Source organism: Astatotilapia calliptera, chromosome 13, assembly GCF_964374335.1.
Source record: "Astatotilapia calliptera chromosome 13, fAstCal68.1, whole genome shotgun sequence".
Lineage (NCBI taxonomy): Eukaryota > Metazoa > Chordata > Actinopteri > Cichliformes > Cichlidae > Astatotilapia > Astatotilapia calliptera.
The window spans coordinates 12,727,311-12,754,353 of record NC_137434.1 but is presented as its reverse complement, the minus strand read 5'-3'; the positions used below and the strand labels follow the sequence as shown (position 1 = coordinate 12,754,353).

Below are 27,043 nucleotides of genomic sequence, written 5' to 3'. Positions count from 1 at the left end.
GGATGTGAGATGTGTGCACCGTACAGTATGTTCCCAAGGGGAGCAGCCCTGTGGGGAGCAGCACTTACCAAGTGAGCAGCCCCAAAATTTTGCAGGGTGTAATGGGTTGAGTTTATGTAAGCAGCTATCAATCACTATCTGACATAAGCCTGCACCCTATTAGAGCACCAGGATTAGGCTCCTCTCATTGCTGAACTAAACTGAGAAACTGCTTGTCTGAGTTGATCGAATTTTAAGAAATGCTGAAATGTAATGCATTATTATTATTTTGGGGAAAAAAAATAATAGCGGCGGTAAAGCAAATCCTCAGAAGGCGGAGGCAATAACAGTCAAAGTTAATTACTTTAATATGGGAGACACCATGTCAAAAAGGCTCTCCATTTACTCAGCTTGAATACTCAAGCTCTTATCTTTTATCTGACATTTGACTTCTAAAATCTCATGGTGTGGTTTCTGTCCTTTGTCTTCCACTCGCTTTCATCTATCCCTTCATCTCTTTCAAGGCTTTTTTTTTATGCTATGGGAAATTTGAGTTGGCAGTTTGTGACTAAATGCAGTAAATTTATTAACAAGACCATGGGGAGCATTAGAAGTCAATTGAAGGAGGCTATTAAAAGAAGGATTTTAATTGGGTTGGTCGGTCCATTAAAACATTTTTTCTGTCTCTCTTTTTCTAAGAGCAATGACACTAAAAAAACTCCAAAATTAGTCTGTTGAGTGCGTGCTTGCCCCTTTGAAATGAAAAACTCTAGTTTCATGTTAGATTTCACACTATATGCTTAAAATAAAGTAATATCCATATTAGCGAGAGGTCTTGTATGTCCTGTCTCTCTAGCTACATTTAGCTCTGCTGAGGGCCTGCAGTCTCTATGACTCTTGCTGAATTCTTTCAAGAGGATGCAATGCAGGACAGATTACAACTACCACAAGATTTGAGTACTAACAAGTGTATAAAGATCATCCCCACACCCATTGAGATCTAAAAAAAAACCCCGAGACGAGCTGGTGTCGCTGTTGCCATCTAGATTTCATTTTTTTTCTCGGTTGGTGTTTAGGCCTGCAAGCAGTCAGTAAATTGTTTTGCTACTGTAGCTTTAATGCATTAGATTATATAATCTGTTGAAATTACATTACAAAGCATACAATTGTCCTAGTTTTGGTAACGTGGTGTGACACATTACAAATGGTTTTAATTGCACTTTAGCTCCTGGCTCTTGAGACACGCTCTACTCATTCTGCACTTTAAGGCATCTGGGCTCTGTAAGAGTGTGTGTCTGTGTGTGTGTGTGTGTGTGCACTGGTGTGGGTGGGGTCTTGAAAAAGCAGTTTGTGCATATGGGCACGTTAGGGATGCAGTGTAGTATTGGCTATGCTGACTGGATAATGACATGCAGAGTGCTGTGCTGCTACAGTAGGTTGAGCCTCCAACCAGATGCTCCTTTCACTGCAGCTCCTAAGCATAGAGAGAGAAGCTGCACCAACATACGCTCTCATCTTAGCTGGATTAAGCAGTAGGATTCAGGGACTTCGATCATGAACTGTAACAAAGCTTATTAGAATAGATAGGCATCACGTGAATCAATCATGTGAAGGAGTCTGCGGCTAAGCTGGAAAAAACTTCCCTTGAGACTTTTGCTTAATTTTTCTGCTCTTAAGTTTTTTTAAGTCACTGTAAAGATGCCAGTGTTCAAGCACTGATTCAGTCTAACAAAGGGCTCACAATCAGTCATATCATTCAGGACTGAATGTGTTTGTGCGATGGGTGAATGAAATAAATAGCATACTGCATGTTTATTGTACTTTAAAAAAACAGATGTCAGCATCGTGCAGAGGGCATCAGCCAGCACACAGCATATGCAGCTCAAGGGAAAACTTAACAAATAACCCTATAATTGCCTGAAGTGATTTTTTTGACACAACAAAAGACACAATGCACATATTTGTGTTTTATTTTTTGTTTCTTTTTTTTTTCGAAGACTGCAACTTCCAGGAGTGATACCACATCCGAGAAAAACACATATGTTGTGTTGATACGGCTGCCAGTGCAATAATCCAAACAGCCATACAGTAATCTGTCTTATGGTCAACCCAGCAGGTCTTGTAGTTTAATAAATAGACACTAAATTATATTAAACATTGTATATGCAGAGCTAACAAAAGTTCCAATAAGCACGTTTTGAAAAGTACACCTGATTACCCCTTTATGAGAAAAGCCATGCTAACGACTTCATTCATAGTTTCATTGTGTTTTCTTAGTCCATACTGATGTACAATGAAAAATTTCAGCTGATACTTTTTTTAAAATATTTTTTTCTTTTTACTTGATTCTCATAGCACTACTCATTTATAAAGTAGTTAAAAAAATAAAATAAAATAAAGTAGTTAGTGTTAATTCATTATAAAAAGTGAAAGTGCTTAAAGAATTATAGGCCACTGGCCTGATTGTCTTATAAAAATCACAGCTCTCTACCTTCCTGAAACCACCTGCTCTAATTTCGCTACAGTCCCTTAGCAATGCTGTTCACAACAATGTTTACTGATTACTAAAAAAGAAAGTGTTTTTTGTGTTCTTCTCTTTTCAGGAGAAAGGAAACATTGCCGTTGTATTTAATGTCGGTACAGATGACATTAATATTGAGGAGACGTCAAAGTTTGTAAATGATGGAAAGTACCATATAGTGAAGTTTACGAGGAGTGGGGGTAATGCCACTCTGCAGGTGGATGACCTGCCAGTCATTGAGCGCTACCCCACAGGTGAGTCACCCACTTTGCCTTTAATTACATCTGCTGCCTCCTAGAGGCGATAAAATGACCCAGATATTATCAAGCAAGCTATTAAAGCCTTATCTGTTAGGATGTTCTTATGTTGACTTGGCATGTGCTTTAATTGCTTTTTATGTTTCGGTTTCCAGCAGCTTTTGAGAGTAAACACCAGTGTTGTTGAGTTGTCTTTTCACGAAATCTTTGATCTTTGTGGTGCATCAATCTGATAAACCCGAGGGCTGATAGACTCCTATATGTCTGCCTACAAGTACAACCACCCAACCTGTCTACATGTCTGCATTACATCCCCCATATACCTAATTGTCAATGCACAGTGTATACTCACAGTAACCCAAATCATTAGACAATCCACAGACAAATTACCAGTTTTTTGTAGCAAGTAATTGTGTGCGGTTTCAGTATTTATGTGTCTGCCAATATAGCAGATTGATTGAATTAAGGTCACCGGGGAGACGGACCTGTAATAACACTGTCAAAGTAAATCTGTTGCTTACTCACAATTAAATACCAGATGATCAGCTTCATTACGGCATCTTGTTTAGACATAAAAATACACTTTGATATTAATAATTTTCACAGCATACACTACAATTACTCACAGACTAAAAGCAAGCCGGATTAATTTTCCTGGCCAATAGTGTTACTAATAATTTAAATTGTGTAACACTTCTCATAAACACAGTTTACATGACAGTAGAGGATGAATTTGGTAATTACTGCCCTGTGTAATAGGCATTTAGTAACTGAAAAAGAGTAATGTATTTTAGTAGTTTAACATTATAAGAGTGGAATAGTTTTGCTGGCACTTTCTTTTATAGTTTACTGGTTACTGATGATGTAATATACTGTGGACTCAATGTTGTGAGGGAATCTTTTGATCGATTGGGGAAAAAAAACAAAGCAATCTCTGTGTCAACACATTTGTGAGAGGAAATCTGTAGTAATCTAACTCAGCAACAACTCAACAACACTGGTATATTTGTGTAGAATGTATGCAGAATATAGAGTAGAATATACAGATATTGATGCTTCTGCCTGTGTTGTTGAACTTGATGACATTTTTAACTTGTTAAAGGCTTTGACAAAAGCTATAGATGAATAAAGGAGTGCGTAAATGACTGTTGAGAATGCAAACAGCAAAATTACTGTATGGACACGTGTAGTGGTTTTTTTTGTTGTTGTTGTTGTTGTTTTCTTATTTGTTTTTTTTCCCATGAGAGAAAAAACTGCAGCACTAAATGCAAAACATTTGTTAGATTTTGAGCACGCATAAAATGAGTGGGCAACCAGACAAACAGAAGACAAATTGAACCTGTCGCTCCTCTTTTGCATAATGTTTGGTGACCTTTTTAGCTATGACCAGTGCATTCATCCAAATGAAAGATGGTTTTTATGACTTGGACTCAACCCTCCCTGCTTGCCTCAGGTGGAAAAGAGAAACTAATGGCTTTTGACATGTTGTGGATAGGGCCGAATATACAGCAGGGTTAAATTCCCGCATCCCGTCTCAGTCTTCAAACGACAAACACCCGCAGACCAGCGAAAGCCTGATGATACATACTCGTACTCATGTCATGCAGATAAATTCAAAGAAGTTGGCGAAAACAACTTGTTGTTGTTGTTGTTGTTGTTGTTGTAGTATACATCAGTGGTGATATTATACAGACAAAGGTTTGCTGCTATGCATTTTTCAACAATGTACATTACATTACAACACATATTTGGTAGTAGAAAGTCATGCAGTACTGCAGAAAATGCAGAAAAGCATAAGAATGATACAAGACTGTCCTGTTATGCTAAGTGATGAGTTATAACTGCTGCAGGGAAAAGTGACCTATCTCATCCCCACCAATCATGCGTCAGTGACAATGCCAAGTCCAGCTACCTTATTAAGCTCGTTGCAGACTAATTACATCTAATCACAATTACTGCGCAGTTCCTCCCTGCACCCCCAGCACACAAAGCTATTATTCTCTCAGCTCGCCTGTAGTTTGATTAGTATCCATGTATGCCTCTAACGCACTCATAATAGCAGCCCTCAGCCACTCTTAGGCCACTCACAGATCAACAATGATTATAATAAGAGTAGACAGCAAAGATAAAAATGATGGCTAGAGAGTGAGAAAGATAGAGAGGAGGAGTTTATAGGGGAGGGAGCGATCGTTCTTAAAGCAAGGAAATAATTGCTTCGCCAGAGCCTCTATTGCTGCCCTGGTAATCTCATTAAAAAGTCTCGTACTGCATACTTATGGGTCATTAAAAGTCTTTAGTACAATTATTAGAATCTAAAATGCAAAATACACATGCAGACACACAACTAGGCGACTATTTGTTGTAGTTTAGCTCTCCTTCTTTTATCCTGTCTCTGCCTTCATTCTGCATCACACACAAAAGGCTCAGCAGCAACAAAAAGAAGGAAAAAAAAATCAACCCCTTCTCCTGAGCCTTGGCCATGGAAGTAATACCATCACAATGGTGCTGCCAGGCCTGCAGGGTACAGTGCAGTGTCCTATCGGAGCACCCAATGAACACACGCTGCACACAAAGATAATGGAGAAGTCCCTGGCCTTATTCTTTTACTGTTATCAGAGCGTGGTGCACTTACAGAGCTCACCGTCTCTCACTCCACTCTCCGAGCTCCGAGTTCGCTCTTTTCCTGTCCTTTTTACCTCTATCTGTCCACGTCTGCCTCCGTGTCGATCTCACCCCCTGTCCTCTTTTTCCCGCTTGTGGTGTGGAGTCTGATTTATGGGATACAAGGGAAGGATGGTTAGCTTTATCCATCAAAGCCCCGTCCTATCTGCTCTGGTTTTACCTTTGTTCTATCCGTGAGCTTATTGAGCCTATTGTGCAAGCTCTCAACACCGAGGATATTTAAAAAATAGCGCAGTTAGAGAAAAGGGAGGGCAGAATAATAAAAATAATAGTGCGATTTGTGTAGGTTCCTCCTTTTTTTTGTTCTTTTTTAATTCTCCCGGCTCCATGAACAGAGGAAGCATTTGCATATTTGTTCATTTAATGTGGTGAGTGTCCTAGGGCTTGTAATGAGATAAAGCTCCCACCTTATCTGACCACTTTATTAACAAAAAAAAAAAGAATACAAGCGAGCGAGGGTAAAGCAGGTCGGTTGGGATGGCTCAGCTGAATCGCTGCTGTCTGGCAGAGGAGATAAGCCAGGCTGTCCCACACCAAACCAAATCACCACTCAGCAGCAGTCACAGGCGCCGCTCACAGGCAGGATGAATGGGCTCTGTTGCTGCATCAAAGCCCAGGGGATAGCATTGTTTAACACTTCGGTGTCCCACAGTGGGAATCAATACACGATCAGACCTTGATTATATGCACACTTAATTAACCTCAGTATAAGGATAGACTCAGTGTGCCATGGGGTACGTAGCCAAACAGATAAAGCGCAGCCGTCTTTGAAAATGGAGCATGTTTTTGCACAAAAGTAGAGGATTTTGGCACAGTGGCACGCTGTGTGTGAGGATAAGTGTGCATGAATATGTGTGCGTGCTTCTTGGGTATCTATGCGCCTGGAGCTGACACTCCTCTGTGCCTTTCTATTAGTTTCCTTGCATACTTCTTCAACAAACTGTCATCTGCGCTAAAACTCTGACACCAACATGTAAGCCTATACTAAAACTATTTTTTGAATAAAGCTTAGAATACATCAAAAACACGTCATACTGCAACCATCAAGTAACTTATATAGCATAGTTAGAAATGAGCATTAATCAATGAACATCATTTAAAAAAGGAAGGTATTAATGGGTGTTTCTCTTTTTCACTCTAAACTCAGATGTCCTCGCTGTCCTCGCAACAGCTGTAGGATAAATGTTCTCCAGGGCCCCGTTTGATGCTGACCTCTCCTCAGATGAGGTGTCAGAGTAGCAGGGAATGGTGAGGTGACATAACCAACACCCCATGACTAAGAAATGGAGATGACAGGAATTGACAAAGCCCTCAAATGTTCCATTGCAACAGCAATGAAGAATTATTCATTAATTTATCACATTCAAAATGATAGGAAGCACAGCTGTGTCTGCGTTTGTGCATGCTTGACTCAACAAATGCGCTATTTACTCCTGCTTGAGTGACGTATGCTAAAAACTGCACTACACGACTTCTCGAGGAGCTCATTAAGTCCTCTTTTTTTAGTGAAACAAGTTGAGTAGTCACAGTTAAGTTTCACAAGAAATGACAAATTGAAGTTGACATGCATTTGCAAGTTTACAAGTTTAAAATACTTTTTAAGAAAAGTGCAGAAACTTGATGTATGTGCTCTACAAGAGAGTTTGTCCATTACAAACTTCATCTTCCTTCCTAAACCAGTCATATCAAATGTTACCCATTACCTTCCTGTGTGGGTTTGCTGTAATCTGGACTGTATCTGTCCAATCAGCATAAAGGAAAAGTGTTGCTAAATCTTCTTCACAATGCTATGTGCTCCACCCAGGCACGGTCATCCGCAACCAAATTTCATTAGGGGTATAGATAAGATTCAAACTGGGTTTTTTTCTTGTTTAGCTGGTCTTCAACAGTAATTCAAGCTGATGTGATTAAAAAATATATTTTTATGTATGCTCTTACTTATAAGATCTTTTATTAGAAGAGGTGTGCGTCTTTTACAAGGTTACCTCCTTTTCTTAGCAGACCTCTCCTCTAAGAAGCTATTCTCCACCGAATCATTGTTAGCTACCGGATCTTTTATCTGCCAGAACTGAATTAATATAGTTGATGGAACAAACATTGTCAATCTGCCAGAAGAATGGGGCTGACTGAATTCAATCTCAGCAGACAATACCAGGGGAAAAGCACTCAGAGACAGTGCCACTTTGCTGAAAGTCTTCTGTTCTGGAGAGGTTATTGGCGTTGACAAAAGGGTGATGCAGAGTTTGCCCTCATTAATGCCAAAGTGCCCCTCCAATACAGAGTGTCGTTTTTTTGTAGCTCTTCTTTCTCATTTATGTCACTTATTTGACTTTATGCTCTAAAAACACTTGACTGTCATTGAAACACATGTATGCGATGCTACACTCGGTCAAGCTTGTGACTTTTTCTTCTTTATGACTTGTAGCTTTTGTCAAAGCCATGTTCTTGAAGGTTTACAGTGTATGTATCTACTTTGTCTTCTGATTTCTCTCTGATTAGAAGCGTTAGAGAATTTACTGTTAGGTTTTATATGGCAAATAGTTTATTATTACTTGTCAATTAGTGTTTTTATAAATGGGGTGGGCATTTGTAATATGTGAAAGTTAAATGGTTCTCTCCTTTAAACCATAAACGGTTTATTTAATAATAAATTCAAATGATGTTCCTTTTTGAAGCTGTATAAATGTAACCAGTTTAAAAGTCAGATAAAAACAGAGGGAAATGATAAATGGGGATGGAAATATTGGGTAAAGATATTGTAATGGATGTATAAATTTGTGATTTTGGTTGGTTTTTAACATAGGTTTATTAACTTAGATGAAACATTTATATGCTAGTCCTCTTATTTTCAATTAATATAGGCCTAATTTGTTGGTTAAAATTAAAATAAAAAGAGTGAAGTTTGGTCAAATAATGTTTTAGTTAATACTGTTTTTTTAAACATACAAAACGTTTTTAAATATAAAAACCTTGTGCAGTTGTATAGCTCTAGCATTAAGTATGGATATTTAACCTTTGACCTTACAGATTGTAACCAATGAAATGTCTCTTTAAACTTTAAAGGCAACAATGATAACGAACGCCTGGCGATTGCTAGACAGCGAATCCCATACCGACTTGGTCGAGTAGTTGACGAATGGCTACTCGACAAAGGTAAAAAACCTGATTAAAATTTTAAATAAAATAATTTGATCATAACCAAGTTGTAGCATTATTTTGTAAATAATAAACCTTAAAAATAAATGTTCAGTAAAACTTTAAAATTAAAATGATTTGAACAGTTAAATTTAGTTTTTTTTATAATAATGTATTCATTTTATAGATGTAAGCTTTTTTTAATACGTGTTTATTGTCAACTTACGGTTAAAGGGACTGTAAATATGAATATAAATCCACTTACTGAAGTAATATCAGCATTTTTAAAATGTCTATAAATTCATGTCGCTTTTTGCTGTAAACATAAATTACAAATTAAAAGTTCTACATCAGTTGTTCATTCGTTGCTAAGTGTTATTTTGAAACACTTTTGAAACATGCATTTACAGTACAGCACATTACTTTAGTGTCATTTGATCTATTTTGATTAAACTGTTAGCAAAGATAAATAGTGTGCAATATCAATTGGCATCAGCATTTTGAGTCCCTTTAACATATATTGTAAATATATATACATATATATATATATGTATGCAGGACTTTAGATCAAGGAACTGTAACATAAAACAAGCTGAGTGCATGCTTTGTTTTTTTGTTTCGATTTTCTTTATTTTTTTTCTTGTAGTTAAATACCTAATTTCTATCTTCACTCAATGTGAAATTAGCGTTCTGCTTTTTTTTAATATTAATTCTTTTTTTTTCAGTTTTCCATTGAAATTGTGTCATAAAAAGTTCTGTTTTAAATTTCATTTCTTTCCAACCATTTTTATTTTTGTTTGTTTGTTTTAATTTGGTTGCTTTTGCTAAAAGGATGAACAATAACAGTGAAGTGTCTCTTGCCTCCTGTGAGAACCTTCCAGTCCACTTCTCACAGACTGCAGCCACACATGAAGCTTTCTTGTTTTTCTTCTTTTTTTCATGCTTTCGAGGTCCATAAATGCTAAAATTTGAAGAAAAAATTGAAAGATAACTTAGTTACATATATCTTTTTAGCTTTGTTATCCAATTTTGTTCAGTTTTATTTCCAGGCAATTTCCTGCAAACAAATGATCCATTTAGTCCTTTCAAGATTATGTTATCGTATGTTTTATGTAGTTAAATCTATTGCATTCCCATAACAGTGCTACTTTTTCTTAATCTTTTTTTCCATGCCATTCCAGATTAGACTGACCTTTTAGCAAAGCTACATTGATTTTCTATATCCTGTGTTTATACTTTATGTTTTTCTTTTCATAGGCATCTCATCGTTTAACTACAATAAATTAACAGGGTTTGCTCTACAACCCGTAATTTATTGTTCTCATTAGCCACTGGGCAAAAAAATCAGTCTTTCTGTTCTTTTATCTTGCTTTGTAAAAGTGGCCGAGTCCACAGTTCAACATTCTTGTATATATGTAACATTGTTTTCCCGCAGGGCGACAGCTTACAATCTTCAACAGCCAAACCACTATACAGATTGGGGGCTGGGAGCGAGATCGCAGTCGATCCTTTCAGGGCCAGCTTTCAGGCCTCTACTATAATGGCTTGAAGGTCTTCAACATGGCCGCAGAGGGGGATCCCAATATAAGGATCCAAGGCAGTGTGCGGCTTGTGGGGGAGTCACCCTCCTCTATCACCCCACAGTCAAGTACCACAGCCAATCGCTCAGAGACATCCACATCCATCATGGAGATCACCACCACCACAGCGTCCAGCAGGAGAGTAAAGCTGACAACACCACGAGAGCCTCAGCAAGTAAGATCTCTTTTAAATAATTCTTTTTCAAGTCTCTTCTTTTCCATGTCTATACTCTGTTTGATCCTTATTGTAATGCTCTCAATGCAAAGTAATGCATAGAAAGTTAAGCGCATCCTGGATTAATATAGTACGTTTCATCGTGACAGCCACGTGAAGAATGCTCCATTTTATTCCGCCCGTCATGCCTTTTTTTCTCCTTGAGGCCTCCGCCCTAAAAACTGAGGGAAAATAAGCACATTGTTTCACAATTGGGAGCTGAAACACACTGTTGAGCATTGCTCCTGTTTGCAATCAGATATGGCCCCATGAGGTGTGTCTGTGTTACAGTGATAACCATCACCGAGGTCCTCCATCATCTTTATCGGTCCTGCATGAGTGGTGCAGCATCTGCTGGAGCATATTACTTCTCAGATGTCACAATGTGGGACTAAACAATGCAACGCGAAATATGTGTCCTATCCAATGGAGTGGTGATCAGACCATTCTTGCATAGTCTCTGCCAAAAACAGAAGACATTGCATTTTAAACGCCTCACAATACATCAGCAGCCATGAACTGGAAATGAAAAACACTTGAAAAATGAACTGTCATGCCTTTTAGAATACTTTTACCATTGTTTCACTCACTATCCACATCATCAAGTATGCACATCATATTTATGAATTTTAATTCACTCACATAGTTTTGTGTTTTCTTATGACCGCTGCATTCTTTGTGCATTAGCTTATACTTGAGTTAGAGTACAGATCTGTATACCCAAATAAAATAAACAAATTGGGATAATATTTACTATACCTTAGTTGTGTAGTACTCGTATTTTTTCTACAACCTTGCCAAGTATATTTTGTGAATGATTGGTGCGACTGTGTAATTATTTTATCAAAGGGCAATCCATTCACTCTTAATTTGAAATTTCAGTTGGCTAGCTGTGGCCCTTTTCATCTTGTGTTTTCCTAGCTGTAAGCTGAGCAGATTGATGTTGTGGGGATCCCCAAGAAGTCTTATCCTATTATTAGTATTATGCACAAGCTGCAAAACAAAACACGGACTAACATGAAAAAACCTAAGATGGACACAGTCTAGGATTGAATGATATACAGTTAAGAGACAGCTATTTGCTCTATTTATTGTCACAAATTATGTACTGTATATTTTCCTAATGTAAGCAAGAAAGTGTGAGTGTGCCTGTTTTGCAAAGCTCTCTGCCCCTAACTGGTGGATTCTGTCCCACGGGCCCAGTTTTGCTCATGTGTTATAGATGTTTTAAAAATGTAAATTGGGAATTTAAGTCTTCTCCTTTAAATTGGACTGAATTTAAAAGCCATGTCAGTGATTCTGGAAGACCTGTTTAATTGACAATACATGTTACTATATATTCTCATATAGGTCATTAAAAGGAAGAGTTGCAGTGGCTATATTTCGTTTTCACAGCATAAACAAGACTGGAATGTTGGAAATGCTTTCATGTTTTGTTGGTACAAAACGAAACTAGAAGCAGCGTGACCCAGGGGACGGTTTCAAGTTGTATAAACAATCAAAAGCCAGCCTCACCTCACTAATTGGAGAAATGTGCTTAAACTGAGCCAAAGCTACTCTGTGATAGTTTTCAAAATTAATTGGGCATTTTACATTATATTAAACGCTCACAGCAAAAAAAGAAAAGGGGGGTTGGGTGGAACATGAACTGAATGCATGCAAAGTTAAAGTGATTGTCAAAATTTCAAATAATTTGAGGGTCAGATGTATTAAAAGCATGCATAGCTGCTGTAAGCTAAAACATCCCTTAGATCAGAGCTGTTACAAATATATTTAAAAATAATTTTTGGATTAGTCGCGTTGGGTACAGGGAGATCATAGCATCACGAGGAGTGGTGGATTTAACTTCACTGAAAAATCTTCACACAAATGATTTGATTTTAATTCCTCTTTGTATAACTTGTCTGTCTTCACAGTTTCACTGAGACAACAGTTAATAGACGCATGCCTCAGTCTATTTTAAAAGAAAACGTCTGAGTGCCTTCACAGTGTAACAGTGATGACTTTCATTGTTAAAAAGAAACCCATTTAATTAGTTTTCACATTAGGCCTATTGTTGTCTTCATCTAAAAATTAGTGTGAAAACGCCTTTAACCTTTAACGTTGATGCATCTGTGAAAGCAAAATTAAGCTCTTTACTGCGAAATATCAGCTATATTTAATCAAACAGCAAATTAAAATATCACGCTGTTCTGTAACGTTAGCAGACTACTAAACCCACTGCTCATTTTATGAAATGACAGACTCCTACAGATAACATGCACCTTACCTTCGACTTAGCGCAGTAAAGATTATACATTACCTCTTGTCACCTAACTCTCTCTGACCTGAGACCGGCATAATAGTTTGTGCAAGGGTCCGCAGTTGCTGACAAATAATACAATCATAAATATTGATCCGCGTGGAATGGCTTTCTCTCGGACTCAGCATGGTTCCTGAACCGTTGCAATAGCGTGTAATGCAGGTGAAATATCAGACAATAGACTATAATTATATCCCAGCTCCATGCGGTGATATAAATTGCCACCAAGGAACCAAGAGATTGGCAGAAAGGAATAGCCTTGATAGGATGGATGCCCCTTTTTTCCTTGGCCTTTTCATCTGGAGTTAAAAAAGGTGATTTAAAGGACCATGACAAATTAGAAGTATAGCAAATTACAAAGAGAGGCATTATGTGCAAGGCATCTGGAAACATAGATAACTGACATTATGCTATTTTGTTAATGGGATTCTGCTTTACTGTTTTTATCAATAACAATTAACCTTGTGGAAAGTAGATGTATAGTTATTATTGTTGAGCAGTGTCCAGATCATCTTATTGTTATTGTTTTAAAAGTATACAGTATGTATGGCTGCAAGGCTTAAGGTTGATTAGTGGCGATGCATATTCATATTTAGAGACAGGCATTGTATCATCGTGTTATGCTGCAAGCTCACCTATAAGGTGGTAAAGAAGGACTGGAAGTAAGAAAATAGTCAAGTCAACTAAAGAGCGGTTCAGCAATGTAGGTGGAGAGATGAATGAGGCATGCAAAAATGTGTGCATTGGGAGATGTCAACGCGTTCGGTTTGATTCAATGTGACAGCCTTCCTATGGCGAGCTCCTGCGGTACGACATTACTGTCTCAGGACACTACAGTAAAAAGAGATGGTGCATTCACTGTCCTTTCTGTTGAATAGTCAGCATTTATTCATTGTCCAGCTGTTCCATCTCCCCTCTGATGTCGAATGCAATTCACCGAATGCTTTTATATCCTAAGAGCCTCACATTACTGGGACACATACATTTTTAGTATGGCAGGTCCCAGTGGATATAAAATGGCTAACGCAGGCAGTGGCAGTATCAGGCTATAACCACTGAACCTCGGTGAAAAAGGTGCTCTGGAAAATGCCGGCCAGACTGTCAAAAGGAGCAGTTGGATCCAAAATATTAAGAAAAACATATCTGAGACCTTTTATACACATGTCTAGCGATGCGAAGTGATGACTCAAACCACAAAAAAAGTGTAGTTAGATTTGTAAGTGGCTGCAACCTACAGCACTAAATTTCTTAGGAAAGTAGCAGCAATAGCCTTCATAATGTAACTTAGGATGGTGCAATCCATCCAGTCTTTTATTATTTGACTGGATTATTAATAAATGGCTACAGCTTAACAATGTGAATTAAACTAATTAATGGTCAAAACTATTTATTAACTTTCTTTTTCCTAAAAGAAAGAAAACAGTCTATTTTGACTTTCTCCAAGAGAGCTCAACAGGGTTAGGGTTATCACTATAATGTCTTATGCTTACCTCATATGGTCGTTCATACTCAATACCTGCCTAATAAACAGAATGTCTGTATTCGGCCATGCAGCCCTGCTGTGCACATGTTGTGAAAATTCAAGCACAGTGAAACCTTTCAGTGACATCGGCTCTGCAGACTTAGGGTGTGTCTTCTTGCCTCGGCCTGGTTACTTCCTAGGGGGAAGATCCTGCTAGTGGTCATTATAATAATGATTTTAAAGGGTCTGTCTTCTCAGGTGCCCTATCAAAAATGCTTGACTGGGGTTATATGGTGATTGAATGCCGAAGGCCTTGACTTATGGGTAACATTACATTATAGTCATTCTTCTCAAGTCACTGGGTGTCCACACTTGCTTTATTAACACGGCTATTATCGTCTTAGAGCACACTGGCATAATCAGGAAAGAAGTTCACCATGGGAAAAAAGCTGATGAGTCAGAATTGTTATTTTAATTGTGATACAAATTTTACATCTGCCTAAAACATAATTGGATTAATACAAATTTTAGGGCCACTCCAGTACAAAAGAACCAGATATGATCTTGTTTTTATTTTGATCATACGATCAATCTGACGAGCTTCCCCGACCAAGATATTAAACGCTTGGGTGTCAGATTGTGGCTTGTGAGGGGAAGGGAGCTGATTGTAAGCACTGGACTGTCGTGTTTTGATAAAGTGTCTGCTCCCTGCAGTGGTGCCTGGTAACATCCAATTAAAAAGTAATGAACTTGTGTAAGCTTTCGCAAACAACGGCACAGCTTTCACTTGTCAGATTTGAACTATTTTAAATCCATCTTCATTTTTGTCCCACTCAGTCCCCTAACCCTTTCCACCAATTACTGAACAGAGCTGAACTTTGTGTAAATTGAAAAAAAGAGATATTGTGTGTGTGTGTGTGCACGTATGTTTTTATATGTACTGATGTCCTTTTGACCCCAAGCTGCCCACACACAGAGGTCTAAAGGTAAAACTAGCAGCCAGTGGTCAGGCACTGCTCAGTGTTTGTAAATTAGATCTTTTCAGTATCATCTCCTCCTTAATAAAAACATTTAAATATGTCTGATGGCAGTTTGGGATATAACAGCATCTTAAATAAGAAATAATTATTCGTACTTAGTTAATGCTTCATTCAAACCACTGAGTACTGAATGTTATTTACCTACCAGCTCCAAAAAGAAAAGAATAGAAAAAAGAACAAAGGGGGGAAACAAAAAGATAAATACTGCTATCTACCAGAGCCATTGAGTGCTTGTGACAGTGATGGATCCTCACCTGCACCGCTCTGTATTATCAACCCTGGCCAGTGCATATGTATATAAATCTCTGAAGCTTTCCTAGTGTGGGGCTGCCATCCACCATCCACCAATGTTGTCCTCCAGCAACATCCTCCAGAGTTGGTAATGGCTGCAGGGGAGACACAAGGACACAATCTTCCAGCAGAAATATGTACAGTTCAAAGCCATGTTACACATATGTGACCTTCAGTTTGGTATAAAGAACCTCTAGTTTCTTTCTATTGGTTTTACATATGGTGGTTCAATTTTCTGAAGCTTGTTTTTTCCTTTCGCATACATTAGAAAATGGAGAAAACGTAAAAGGTTCATAATAATATAAGTAGGACACACTGTCTGGCATCCATGATTATAAGAACTAATTTTGTGTCAGGCCATACGGGAGATGTTAAGCTTTTCCCCTAAAGAAATGAAAACTTTTACCTAATGATGGCGCTAAAAGAAAACTCACAGGATTGCTCAAGTCATTTAAATTTCTGCTCTAGGGACCTTTAATATCAGATATGGGAAAACCTTACAGAAACATAGCAGTAATTTTGGATGTCATATGACATTTCACGCTTGCTATGTTTCTTTCATAACCTTTTTGCATTGTACAATTTCAGTTTTATAGCTTGTTGCTGGTGAAAAATCAAGAAATGCAGATTATAGCCTGTTCCTAGGGAGAATGAATGGCCAGTATGTCACATCATTGCCACCAAATAGCCAATTGCCCCCACTATTTCTGAATTAACCCTGGGTGAGGTGGGTGTAATGGCCATTCAGAGGAAGCGAGGAACATTCAAAACACATTGTGTGGGCCATTTCATTTGCACTCACAGCACATGGTTCAGTTCCAGCTGAACTGGCTTATAGTGGCTCTGTTTATCTTGGTCCCTGAGACAAGGGGCCAAAACCTGACCTCGCTATAATTCTCAGGGATAATCGAAGATTTGACATGCTGCACTGCTACACCTTTAGTGCGGTGTTTGGCTACCTTCTTGCCTCCCTTGCTGACTCTCACAGAACACACTATAATTACCTTAGTGTCACAAAAATCTTGCGGTGAAAAATCTTCTGTAACTTACTACTCAATGACTGCTCAGTCTGCACCTTCTTTTATTTAATTAACATCCTTGCACTATGTGTCTTTATTGTGTTTTATACTACCTCACCGCGTGGTTTATATTGGTAGAAATAATTGTTTTACAAATTGAGGCTAGAATAAGTCTTTAAAGCCAAGATTTAAGACTAATCACGCATGTGTCCCTATTCAGACAGACGTCTGGAGTTTGATTGAGATTGTGCTTCTTTAATTATCCTGCAAATGATGCTAAATCTTGTTCTTCTGTCTTCATTTAGTTTGAGATACATGATAACTGCCTTCACATTTTTTATATAAATTCGAATAAGTCTTTATAAATCTTAATATGGGTATCATTCTGAATCAATTGTCTGAAATTTGTCATCAGTAGTTCAATTGCACAGTTTCATGTTACAGCTCCCATCCCAGTTTAAGATCATAAATGTCCAGTTAACGGCGATGAAAAAGTATTTCACTGTGTCGCCTTTTTTTTTCTCAGTGCACTAATGAAGCTGATGTGGCTCCAGTATTAAAATTAAACTTTTTTAGGTCACTTACCACTCCTTTTTTTTGGTCTTTTATAACAAAGAATAAACAACAAGAGCCATAACAAGCTGTCACTTGGAGCTTCCCATAAACAGAAACAGTTGCTGTTCTTATGATGGAGAAGACGGAGGTGGAACATCATGTCTGAGCATTTCTTAAGAGAAGAATTGCAGCTGTGTAGAATTTGATTACTGCTCACTGTTCAGTGGAAAACATGACTTGTATTACACTGAAACAGACTTCATTGCACTATGAAAACACTATATACTGCTATAATGTTACTGTTGCTGTTTCATTTCTTTCCATAACAAATTCAAACTATTCTGGCATATAGTAAGTCCATTTTACTTATATAGCACACTTAAAACCAACGTGCTATACAATACAAGCAAACAATAAATAGTAAAAATAAATAAAGTTTTCCTAATATTCTCTCCACATAGAGTTTCAAAGATCAGCAGTTTCTAAAAGCTTGACAAAAAAGCTTTGTCTTCAGCTTAGACCTGAAGACAGTCACAGTTGATGCTTGTCTCAGGTCATTTGGGAGATTATTCCAGAGTCTCGGAATAACGACAGCGCAAGTACAAAATGGTTTTGTACAGATTGGGAAGCAGACATTAAGGATCTATCCAAAATTGTGTATGGATGCACTTATTTACCACATTTGCAGGTGCAAGTCCATTCATGACTTTAAATACAATCAGTGCCACTTTATATTAGATTCGCTAATGCACGGGGAGCTAGTGTAAGGCTGCTAATACTAGAGTAATGTAATTTCACTTTTACATTTTACATAGCATGAATAACTTGTATGTAACTATAACGTGAATATATTTGTATAAATATAACTTAATATAACATGTTTAAACTGAGTTTGGTATGTCCTCTTAAGCAGTGCTAAAGTTAAGGTTTAGTAACACACTCAACAAGTGGGAATAGAATAATAGAAAAAAAGCAGAGCCTGTAAAAACAGAGCCTTTACTTAGAGATTATTACATTTGTATAGTCAAAGTAGGTAATCGGTCCATTTACCTGTTATGAAATCAGCCTTTTTGCTTTTTATCCTGGCCGTCTTCTCTAAAAGGGATGAGGTCATCAGTTGTCTCTCGCAAGTTACGGAGCAGCACACGCTGACAACAGCATAGTAAGTTTGCTTTTGATTGACGGGTTTTCACAGTGCAACTACTGTAAAATTAATGTCACTGCTGTCAAACATGGGATATTATTTATTTTTTAAGCTACATTTCTTTAAGCACTAATAAATTCATACAACAGATACTTAAAAATCCGTGCAGCTTTTTCTTCAAACAGACGTAGGGATGCTACACATGTGGATCCACTGCCAATGGATCGTATACATATATAAATATAAATAAAGCATTATCATTACAGTATCAGATAGATATTACGCATGAGTTTTTCACAAAAATTCAGCTCATTGAAGTTTTAAATCTTTATGAAAAGTAATTACATCTTCACACAATATACCTAATCAGAGCCTGTTTCTCTCTTTTATTGATATTTCGAGACTGGGTAGAAACAAATGGGAAGTTACTGATTTGTAAAATAATTAAATTTTTTTCTATCTAGTTTCCTTTTCATATTTGTATCGGGAATTGTTTGTCACTTTCTTAACCAAGTGGAACTGTTTCCTTCAACTCATCTAGAGGCAGATCTCATTGTAAAATGAAAACCAGCCAACCCTTTTTTCCCCCCTTAAATTTTGCATTTGTGCGCTTTTCAATTAGAAAAACAGACACATGCATAGAGAACTGAGAGGTTACTAAGGAAACAGAGGATGTTCTCCATTAATAAACGAGAGTGATTATTCAGCAACAGTGCAGCCATGTTGGATGAGTCTTATTTCATTCCAGATATTAAACCAAACTGTCTCATGGACCTACAAACATACTGCAGTGTTTAGTGTGAGTGTCAGCGCCCTGTAAGGTTGTGTTCAATTATTCAGAGAAAGAAAACATCCTCGGGATAAGATTTCCCCTGCAATGCAGATATATGGGATTGACCGTCATGCTACCGAGATACTATAAGCTTGAGGATAAAGTAATAGGTATCAAAGATCTTACTTCACTGACAGGTCCGCTATTGATTTTTCTAAGTTTATTATCTTTTCTATATCTTATTAAAAATCCTGCTACCACCACCTGCTATGGAATAAAAGGAAAAGCACTAGTGGATAATACAACTCCAATGATTTCACGAGAGCAGAATTAGGTTGAACACGTGATGTGGAGATGGACAGCTCTCCTCTGCAGCACTTGTTTGTGTTCCTGACCTCCCCCACCTTCTCCCTAAAGTCAGTTGCCTGTTGTTTTTTGGTGGTCCTGGAGTGCGCTGCCCCAGACCCCATCATGGTTTTGTGCCCACCCAGTGCTGACAGATGGCACAGAAGGTAACGCCGTGGACCTGCAGTGGCCCGAGCCCTGTGACGTTCACTCCCAGCAACAGACCATATCCATCATCTCACGCTCACCAGGGGCTATTATAGAAACTGCCCTTCAACATTGTGTTGTAGAGTCCATGTGACTCACTGATCCAGTCCACCTTATCGGGGGTACATGCCAGCTTGTCAACACGTGTTGGCTTGATTTGATGAATGCTTGTATTATTCGAGAGCTGACAGCAGAGACAGGCTCGACTGCACCAGGAAGACGATCGTCACATTAGCCAGCTGAGACAGGACGTCGCGTCTTCCTTTGATGATTTATTTGGAATTAGTTTTTTTTTCTAAAGTTGTTTCAGCCAAGTTTATCATCGTGCCGTTATTAAAGGACTGAAAAAAAGAAAGCATGTTTACTTTTGCAGGTTTCACACTAACTGCCAGCAGTGCTGAGAAATACAGATTGTTCCACTAAGACAGTTTGGATGACAAGAATGAAACCTACGCAGTGTGAATGTCGTCTCTGTTGTTTGTTAAAGGCTGGCTCTTGTGACAGCTTTACAGCTTGTTTTATAGACCACATTGTTGTCTCTTAGGACCTTTGCTTTTATGATTTGTATACAGAATATAGTCCTAGGCAAACTGTTGTACACAAGAGACAAATTTGTCCTACAGTGTGTTGCCCCCACCTGCAAGATTCGGAGATCAGCTAGTTTACATTAACATTCATGAACACGAGCTCTGTGCCAACTGCTCGTTGAGCTATGCAGAGCTCCCTCTATTTTTAAAAGTAATTTTACGCAAAGCAAATAGAAAGTGTTCGGCACAAACTGGCTCGCGCATCCATAAAAGCTCCTTTATTAATGAATGCAAGTAGTGCTAGTCAAATTTGACATTTTCATTCTCACCGAAGAGAAATCACATGCTTTTCCTTTCGGGTGTATAAAACAAATGCAGTGTACCTCAAACTTGATAACGGTTTGGTAATTGAGTCTACAGCTATAGCGAGCGTTAGATTAGCATCATAATGTATACATTTCAATTTCAAGATGGCTAGCTGTGTTCAGGGAGCAGCCATCTTGGCACTTGATAAGTACGATAAAGGCAGTTTAGGGATGGACTGGAACACAATATGAAGTAATATCATTACCAGATTAAATTAAGATAAAACAAATTCCAGATGCTGCAGAAATAAAATAAAGAACGCTGCATGCCTGCAGATAAAGCCTTTTAGCTTGTCACACAAGTGGACATGAGACAAAGGGCAATGGAGAATGGAGAAATTGGTTCGGGAAGGAGGTAAATTCATTTGAAGTAAGAGTTTAACATTTTGAAAACTAGATTTGTTTGTTTTCTTTGAGAGAGTAAGATCAGAAGATTGATAATACTCTTGTGTATGTAAAAGAAACTCAAAGCTAAATACCATAAATGAGGGGGGAAAAGACCAATCTTGGATGTTTTAATCTGCACAAAAGAAGATGTGATGTTCTGTGTGAGTTGTTCTCGACAAAGTGCAATAACTACCACAGAAGTGCTTTTACATTTCCATTACGCTATGATATCTTTTGATAGACTCAAGATATTTGCTCCCCTTTGTGTGCAGTCATTGTGCAAACTATAAAGTCTTTACAAGCCGAGAGCTGCAGGAAATGACAGGTCAAGTAAAAAAAAAAATTGATAATTTATTAAGAGAAAATCTAGCCATGAATTGCAGTCCTGAACTCTGGCACAACAGCATTGCTGCAGGGATGGATTAGTGATGAAAAATCAATTGTGCTTGAGAGAGTTCATAAACGATTTCCACCTGATTTTTATTGCAGTGTGGTTTTTGTTTCCTTTGTGCCGAACCAGAGCCTCGCTCATTAGCTTGTAGCGCTCGCGCTCACCCCTTTGTGAATGACAAATCCCCACCTGGAATACAAGAATCAGATTATGGTGATGCTCTCTGGGAGCTACAGGTGACCTGGTGTGCTGTTGTAGGGCAAAGCTGCTCTTCCTCCTTCCTCATGTCATGTTTTTGCAAACGTTACACTTGGGAATTAGACCTCAGTACATTCATCTCAGCAATGATGGCATCTATATTAGGATGACAAATTTGTTCCTGTCACCTCACGAGGGACTGGGACTGCATGTCAAGATGCAGGTAAAGTCAGGAAGGCAGTGATTTGTGGCCAAGCTGCGTATCTCTTCCCACTCCTGCAATCGCTTTCTCAAAACACGCACAGGCACACGCTTAGTTTTGCCATCTATTTTTAGACTTTGAGGAAAATATGAAAATGAAGAATTGTATGGTCTCTTCGGATTGAAACAAACTACGTTCCCCACAATCACAAGCATTTGTGGTTAGCATTTAGATAGAAAGCACCGTGATTACAAGCCATTCTCTGGTAATTGTTATGCTTCCCTTATTCCTCAGCTTATCCTTAGTGTATGATATTCCTCCTGGGCAGTTCCCTGCTCTCAGGCCAGATTACTACCAAGGCGAGGTAGAGGCACGCACAGAGCTCCAGATTCGATTTCAGATAACGAAAATATCAGGGCATCCAGAGGGAAAAATGCTTCAGTGCAGACAGATTTCATTTATCTGAGAAGTGTGAAAGCAAGGATAAGGGGGAGGCACAAAGTCAACCATGTAATATACTTCTATGGAGCTCTGTTTATGCATAGGCAAGAGAAAGAAGAAATGAGAGAACATGAGGGGGGAGCGTAGGAGGCAGATAGCAGCAGATAGTGTCTTATGAATATCATATTAAGATTTTATCATTTAGAGCATGTAGCTAACAGAAGGCATCCAGCCTTCTCCCGTGTAATCGGCTCGGAGCTGTCTACTACATGGCAGCAGCTCAATATGCGCTCTCTCAGCGCTGTGAGTTGACTACAGGCATCCGTCCATATTGTGTGCACATTATTTATACGTCTCCAGTAATAAAAAAACAAGCACCATGTTTAATTGGAATCAAAATATCAACTGTTTATCGTACGTCGTGCAGGATGTCTGATGTTGTCTGGGGGGGGGATGAATTAGGCACCAGTCACACATGGTTCACTCTGAGTCAGTGACTGACATGGTGAGAGTGTGACGCAGACGCTGACTGGGAAATGGACTTCATGTCTCCTCCCACGCAGCCACAACTTTCCTGGTTCTTTTTGGTGGCTGAGCCATATCACGCGCTGCGGTAAGTTCTGAGGGCCGTGCAGATGACTGTTTCTGGGAAATAAGCAGAACGGGGTCCTTGGGGGGAGGGGGGGTGTGGGGGGGGCTTGAGGAATATCTACAAAGCGGTGCCTTCGAGCAGCCACATTAAAAGGAGTCATCTCACCGCAGTGTTCTCGGGTCCCTGAGAGGCAGTATGTTTAATGAGGGCAGATGCATGTGTACATTTTAAAGCAGCTCTGTAATTACTTCATATCTACACTGTCTTGTACTGTACACCTTTACACTTTACGCATTAGCTCCTTCGTGTTCCTGCACATCACTCTCGTAAATGCAGCCTGTGTTTTACACAGCAGAAGCTGTTGTAGTTCTATTGACCGAACTCCAAGTTCACCTGCCACTGCTCGCTTATTCATTGCTTTTCTAGTAGCTAAATATGTCCATCCCCCCTGACTGTCCTTATGCAATGAGAACACTAACATGCATGCCTTAATAATAACCAAATAAAAGTTTTTAAATCCCTATTCCGAGTTCATCTTAACTGAGAATATGTGCACGTCTCCGTGTGACGCTGTACTCGTGTTTCCACACTGCACGCGGTGGATGCACCAGGAGGGTGAAGCTGCCTCCCAGCATCTTGTTCAGTTGTCTGGGATGCAGCGTTGTAAGCCTTGAGGAAGATGTATGGCAAGACAGGAACATGTGGGTACCAGGGGAGGAGACGGGAGAGCCTCTGACCACTCTTTTTTTAATGACACTCCCTTACTCAGCCCGAGGTCCAGTTGCAGCAGCAGCTGCTCCGTTTTAAGTAAAGCAAAGCCTTTCTCTCAGAAATGCACAGCGTCTCAAAACAGAGCAAGGAAAGACATGCAGCTTACCACCACGGCCATTTTTTACATTATGGAATATACAACAAATCAAAGCCATAGTTAAAAAGTCCTGTAAGGTGATTTTTTTTCTTTACAAATCTTGTTCACATTTAAAAGAATTATGAAAGCCATTGCATAAAGTCTCGATTTACTGCTTATCACTTTGAACAATTACACGATGTGACGCTTTGATTCTGTGTTCATTAAATTAGGTGATGTTAAAAAAGTCAGAATTGCTTTTAAGGCCGGTTTTGTTTAGCATAAAATTATGAGGATGGGATATATTTTTAAAATTAACTTTTGCCTAAAAACTTTAATGAATTGTATATTTTTATATCCATTTTGTATATCGATAAACAGCTCACTTTTTCCTTAGGTATTTGTTCTCTTTTGTTCATCACTGTACTGTGAGGCACGGTGGCAAACTGTGGCATCACCACGTAACCCTTGTGTCAGCGCCTTTCTTAAATAGCTGTTAAAGATCAAGATGTCAGGAACACGGTGTTCAGAATTTATACAGTACCTATCCCACCAGTGTTTGCTGCACAGCTGCAATAGTGATAATGCCATTCCATTGTCTTTCAGCCTTGCGAGTCTGTATCTGTGCGAGTCCACGAGGTTGACAGCTTGGCAGGCCAGCAGTAGGAAGAGTGTGGGCGAAGGCCAGGCAATACACTGAGCTGAACTCACAGTCTGAGAGGCCCACACGCCTTCATTATTCAGTTGGAATCTATTGAGCATCTGGGACTAAATTATTCATCAACATCGACCTAGTTCCAGGGTGCTAAGTTAGATACTTGGATGTCATCAGGCGTTCTGATAAGACCTGCTGCTGCAGTGTGATATCTGCCATGGGTAAATACAGAGTATGTGCCTGGATCACAAAGAGTACTAGCCATTACTTGAGTTTTATACTGTGTAGTTTTGAACAACTGAGCCTTTAGGTGCGTTGGGCTCAATGTAAGAATGGGGAGTAATTTCTTCATCCCATTTCTAACTACGAGGCCTTTCTATCTGCTGTCCCGTCGCCTTCTTCCGCCTCTTTCACTGCGCCACTAATGATGTGTTGCTGCAAGACTGAAGCTTAGGACAACAAACTCCTCCCAATTAGTCTGTGCACACAACAACTCTGGCCAGTTATGGACCCTAGCAGGCCATTGTCAGTGTAAAGCATGTCAGCGTGAGCACGGGAAATAATTGCACATTGTTGTGAGCAGGATCATGCAGACAATACTGATTTCAGATTCTTTAGGATACGCTTTTTGTTTGTATACACTAGAGAGGTCCCAAAACCTTTTATGCACCACCGACCAATTTATGTCCGACAATTTATGTCCGGCCTTTACGGTGTCGCGGATAAATACAACAAAATAAAAACCAGTACCAGTACCAAAAAAAGAAGAAAAAAAGACCCAGGGAAACCAAGTTAATGATAAAAAATGATTTAAAAAAAAAATGCTGAAAACCGATAAAAACCCTGAAAACCATAAATTTCACACCCGAGCCTCAACTCTCGCGGCCCAGTACCAAATGACTCATGGACTGGTACTGGTCTGTGGCCCGGGGGTAAAGTGTCTACTGTACTGATTGAGGCTTTCGTCTTTTAAACATTGTGTGATGCTTTGTGTTTGATCTTATTTAACTATACATTTAATCCCCCGCCCCCCCAAAAAAAGTAGTTTGTGATCATTCTTGGCTTCTCTGGCTTTTTATTAGCACTATTCATGTGCAGTTAAGCAGGTTTTAAAAACCACACGGTGTATGCTACAGCCTATGGGCTCACAGTACATATTCAGATATATATATTCATAAAACAGTCACTTTTGGGTCGACTGTGAGTTCAGTGTGGACATTAATGTTATGAAATTAACTTTTTTTATTTTGAGTAATCCATCACCTGCAGCAGTGTATTAATCTCGTGCTGTTGATGGGCTCACCTCAGATGTTCTTTGACTGAAATTTGGTCTTTTTTTGGAGTCTACTTCCTGCTACATGATGCTACAGGAATTTTTGCTGAGAATAATTTATTAGCCTTGCAATAGCTCTGTAGCTAGCCACCAGGTAGCACGATGTAGCCTTAAAAACAGGCTTTAAATTTTCAAAATCTAATCTAATTTAATTTAAGAAGCGTGTGGAAAAACCAAGGCGCAAAATAACTGCCCATGAACTGAGAAAAGTCAAGCGTGCAGCTGCCAAGATGCCACTTGCCACCAGTTTGGCCATATTTCAGAGCTGCAACGTCACTGGAGTGCCCAAAAGCACAAGGTGTGCGATACTCAGAGACATGGCCAAGGTAAGAAAGGCTGAAAGACGACCACCACTGAACAAGACACACAAGCTGAAACGTCAAGACTGGGCCAAGAAATATCTCAAGACTGGTTTTTCTAAGGTTTTATGGACTGATGAAATGAGAGTGAGTCTTGATGGGCCCGTGGCTGGATTGGTAAAGGGCAGAGAGCTCCAGTCCGACTCAGACGCCAGCAAGGTGGAGGTGGAGTACTGGTTTGGGCTGGTATCATCAAAGATGAGCTTGTGGGCCTTTTCGGGTTGAGGATGGAGTCAAGCTCAACTCCCAGTCCTACTGCCAGTTTCTGGAAGACACCTTCTTCAAGCAGTGGTACAGGAAGAAGTCTGCATCCTTCAAGAAAAACATGATTTTCATGCAGGACAATGCTCCATCACACGCGTCCAAGTACTCCACAGCGTGGCTGGCAAGAAAGGGTATAAAAGAAGAAAAACTAATGGAACCTGTGGTCCATCATCAAATGTGAGATTTACAAGGAGGGAAAACAGTACACCTCTCTGAACAGTGTCTGGGAGGCTGTGGTTGCTGCTGCACGCAATGTTGATGGTGAACAGATCAAAACACTGACAGAATCCATGGATGGCAGGCTTTTGAGTGTCCTTGCAAAGAAAGGTGGCTATATTGGTCGCTGATTTGTTTTTGTTTTGTTTTTGAATGTCAGAAATGTATATTTGTGAATGTGGAGATGTTATATTGGTTTCACTGGTAAAAATAAATAATTGAAATGGGTATATATTTGTTTTTTGTTAAGTTGCCTAATAATTATGCACAGTAATAGTCACCTGCACACATAGATATCCCCCTAAAATAGCTAAAACTAAAAACAAACTAAAAACTACTTCCAAAAACATTCGGCTTTGACATTAATGAGTTTTTTGGGTTCATTGAGAACATGGTTGTTGTTCAATAATAAAATTATTCCTCAAAAATACAACTTGCCTAATAATTCTGCACTCCCTGTATTTAACTCAGTGGTTCTTCAGTGTTTTTTATTTTATTTTTGGGAAATGAAATGCAATTTGAACCTTAATAATGCCAGATTCATCAAGTAGAAAACCTTGGTATGATTATTCAAAGTTATTAGTAGATGTCACAACTGAAAGAAATAAGTGTGGTATGAGCAATAAGTATGGTATGGTAGCAGTCAAAATAAAAATAATAATAATTACAATGGCAAGAAGAATAATCTGACTGCTGTGCTATTATTCCCTGTGTGCTTCTCTTGCATGTAAGTCACAACAAGTGAGTACGTCTATGTATTT

The 27,043-nt window shown here is 38.9% G+C and overlaps 1 protein-coding gene across 37 annotated transcripts in view; it reads left to right on the top strand.

The window, feature by feature from the left end:
* The window catches only part of LOC113034636 (neurexin-1a), a 261,169-nt gene that overhangs the window by 213,937 nt on the left and 20,189 nt on the right, over positions 1-27,043 (top strand). For 19 of the 37 annotated variants that reach the window (XM_080287786.1, XM_080287807.1, XM_080287805.1 and 16 more), the window contains 2 exons: positions 2,583-2,754; positions 10,010-10,329. In XM_080287786.1, the coding sequence (XP_080143912.1) occupies positions 2,583-2,754; positions 10,010-10,329 (492 nt within the window). Of the gene's footprint in view, positions 1-2,582; positions 2,755-8,502; positions 8,593-10,009; positions 10,330-27,043 lie in introns of all 37 variants that reach the window. The other 18 variants (XM_080287803.1, XM_080287777.1, XM_080287776.1 and 15 more) reach the window with 1 other exon arrangement.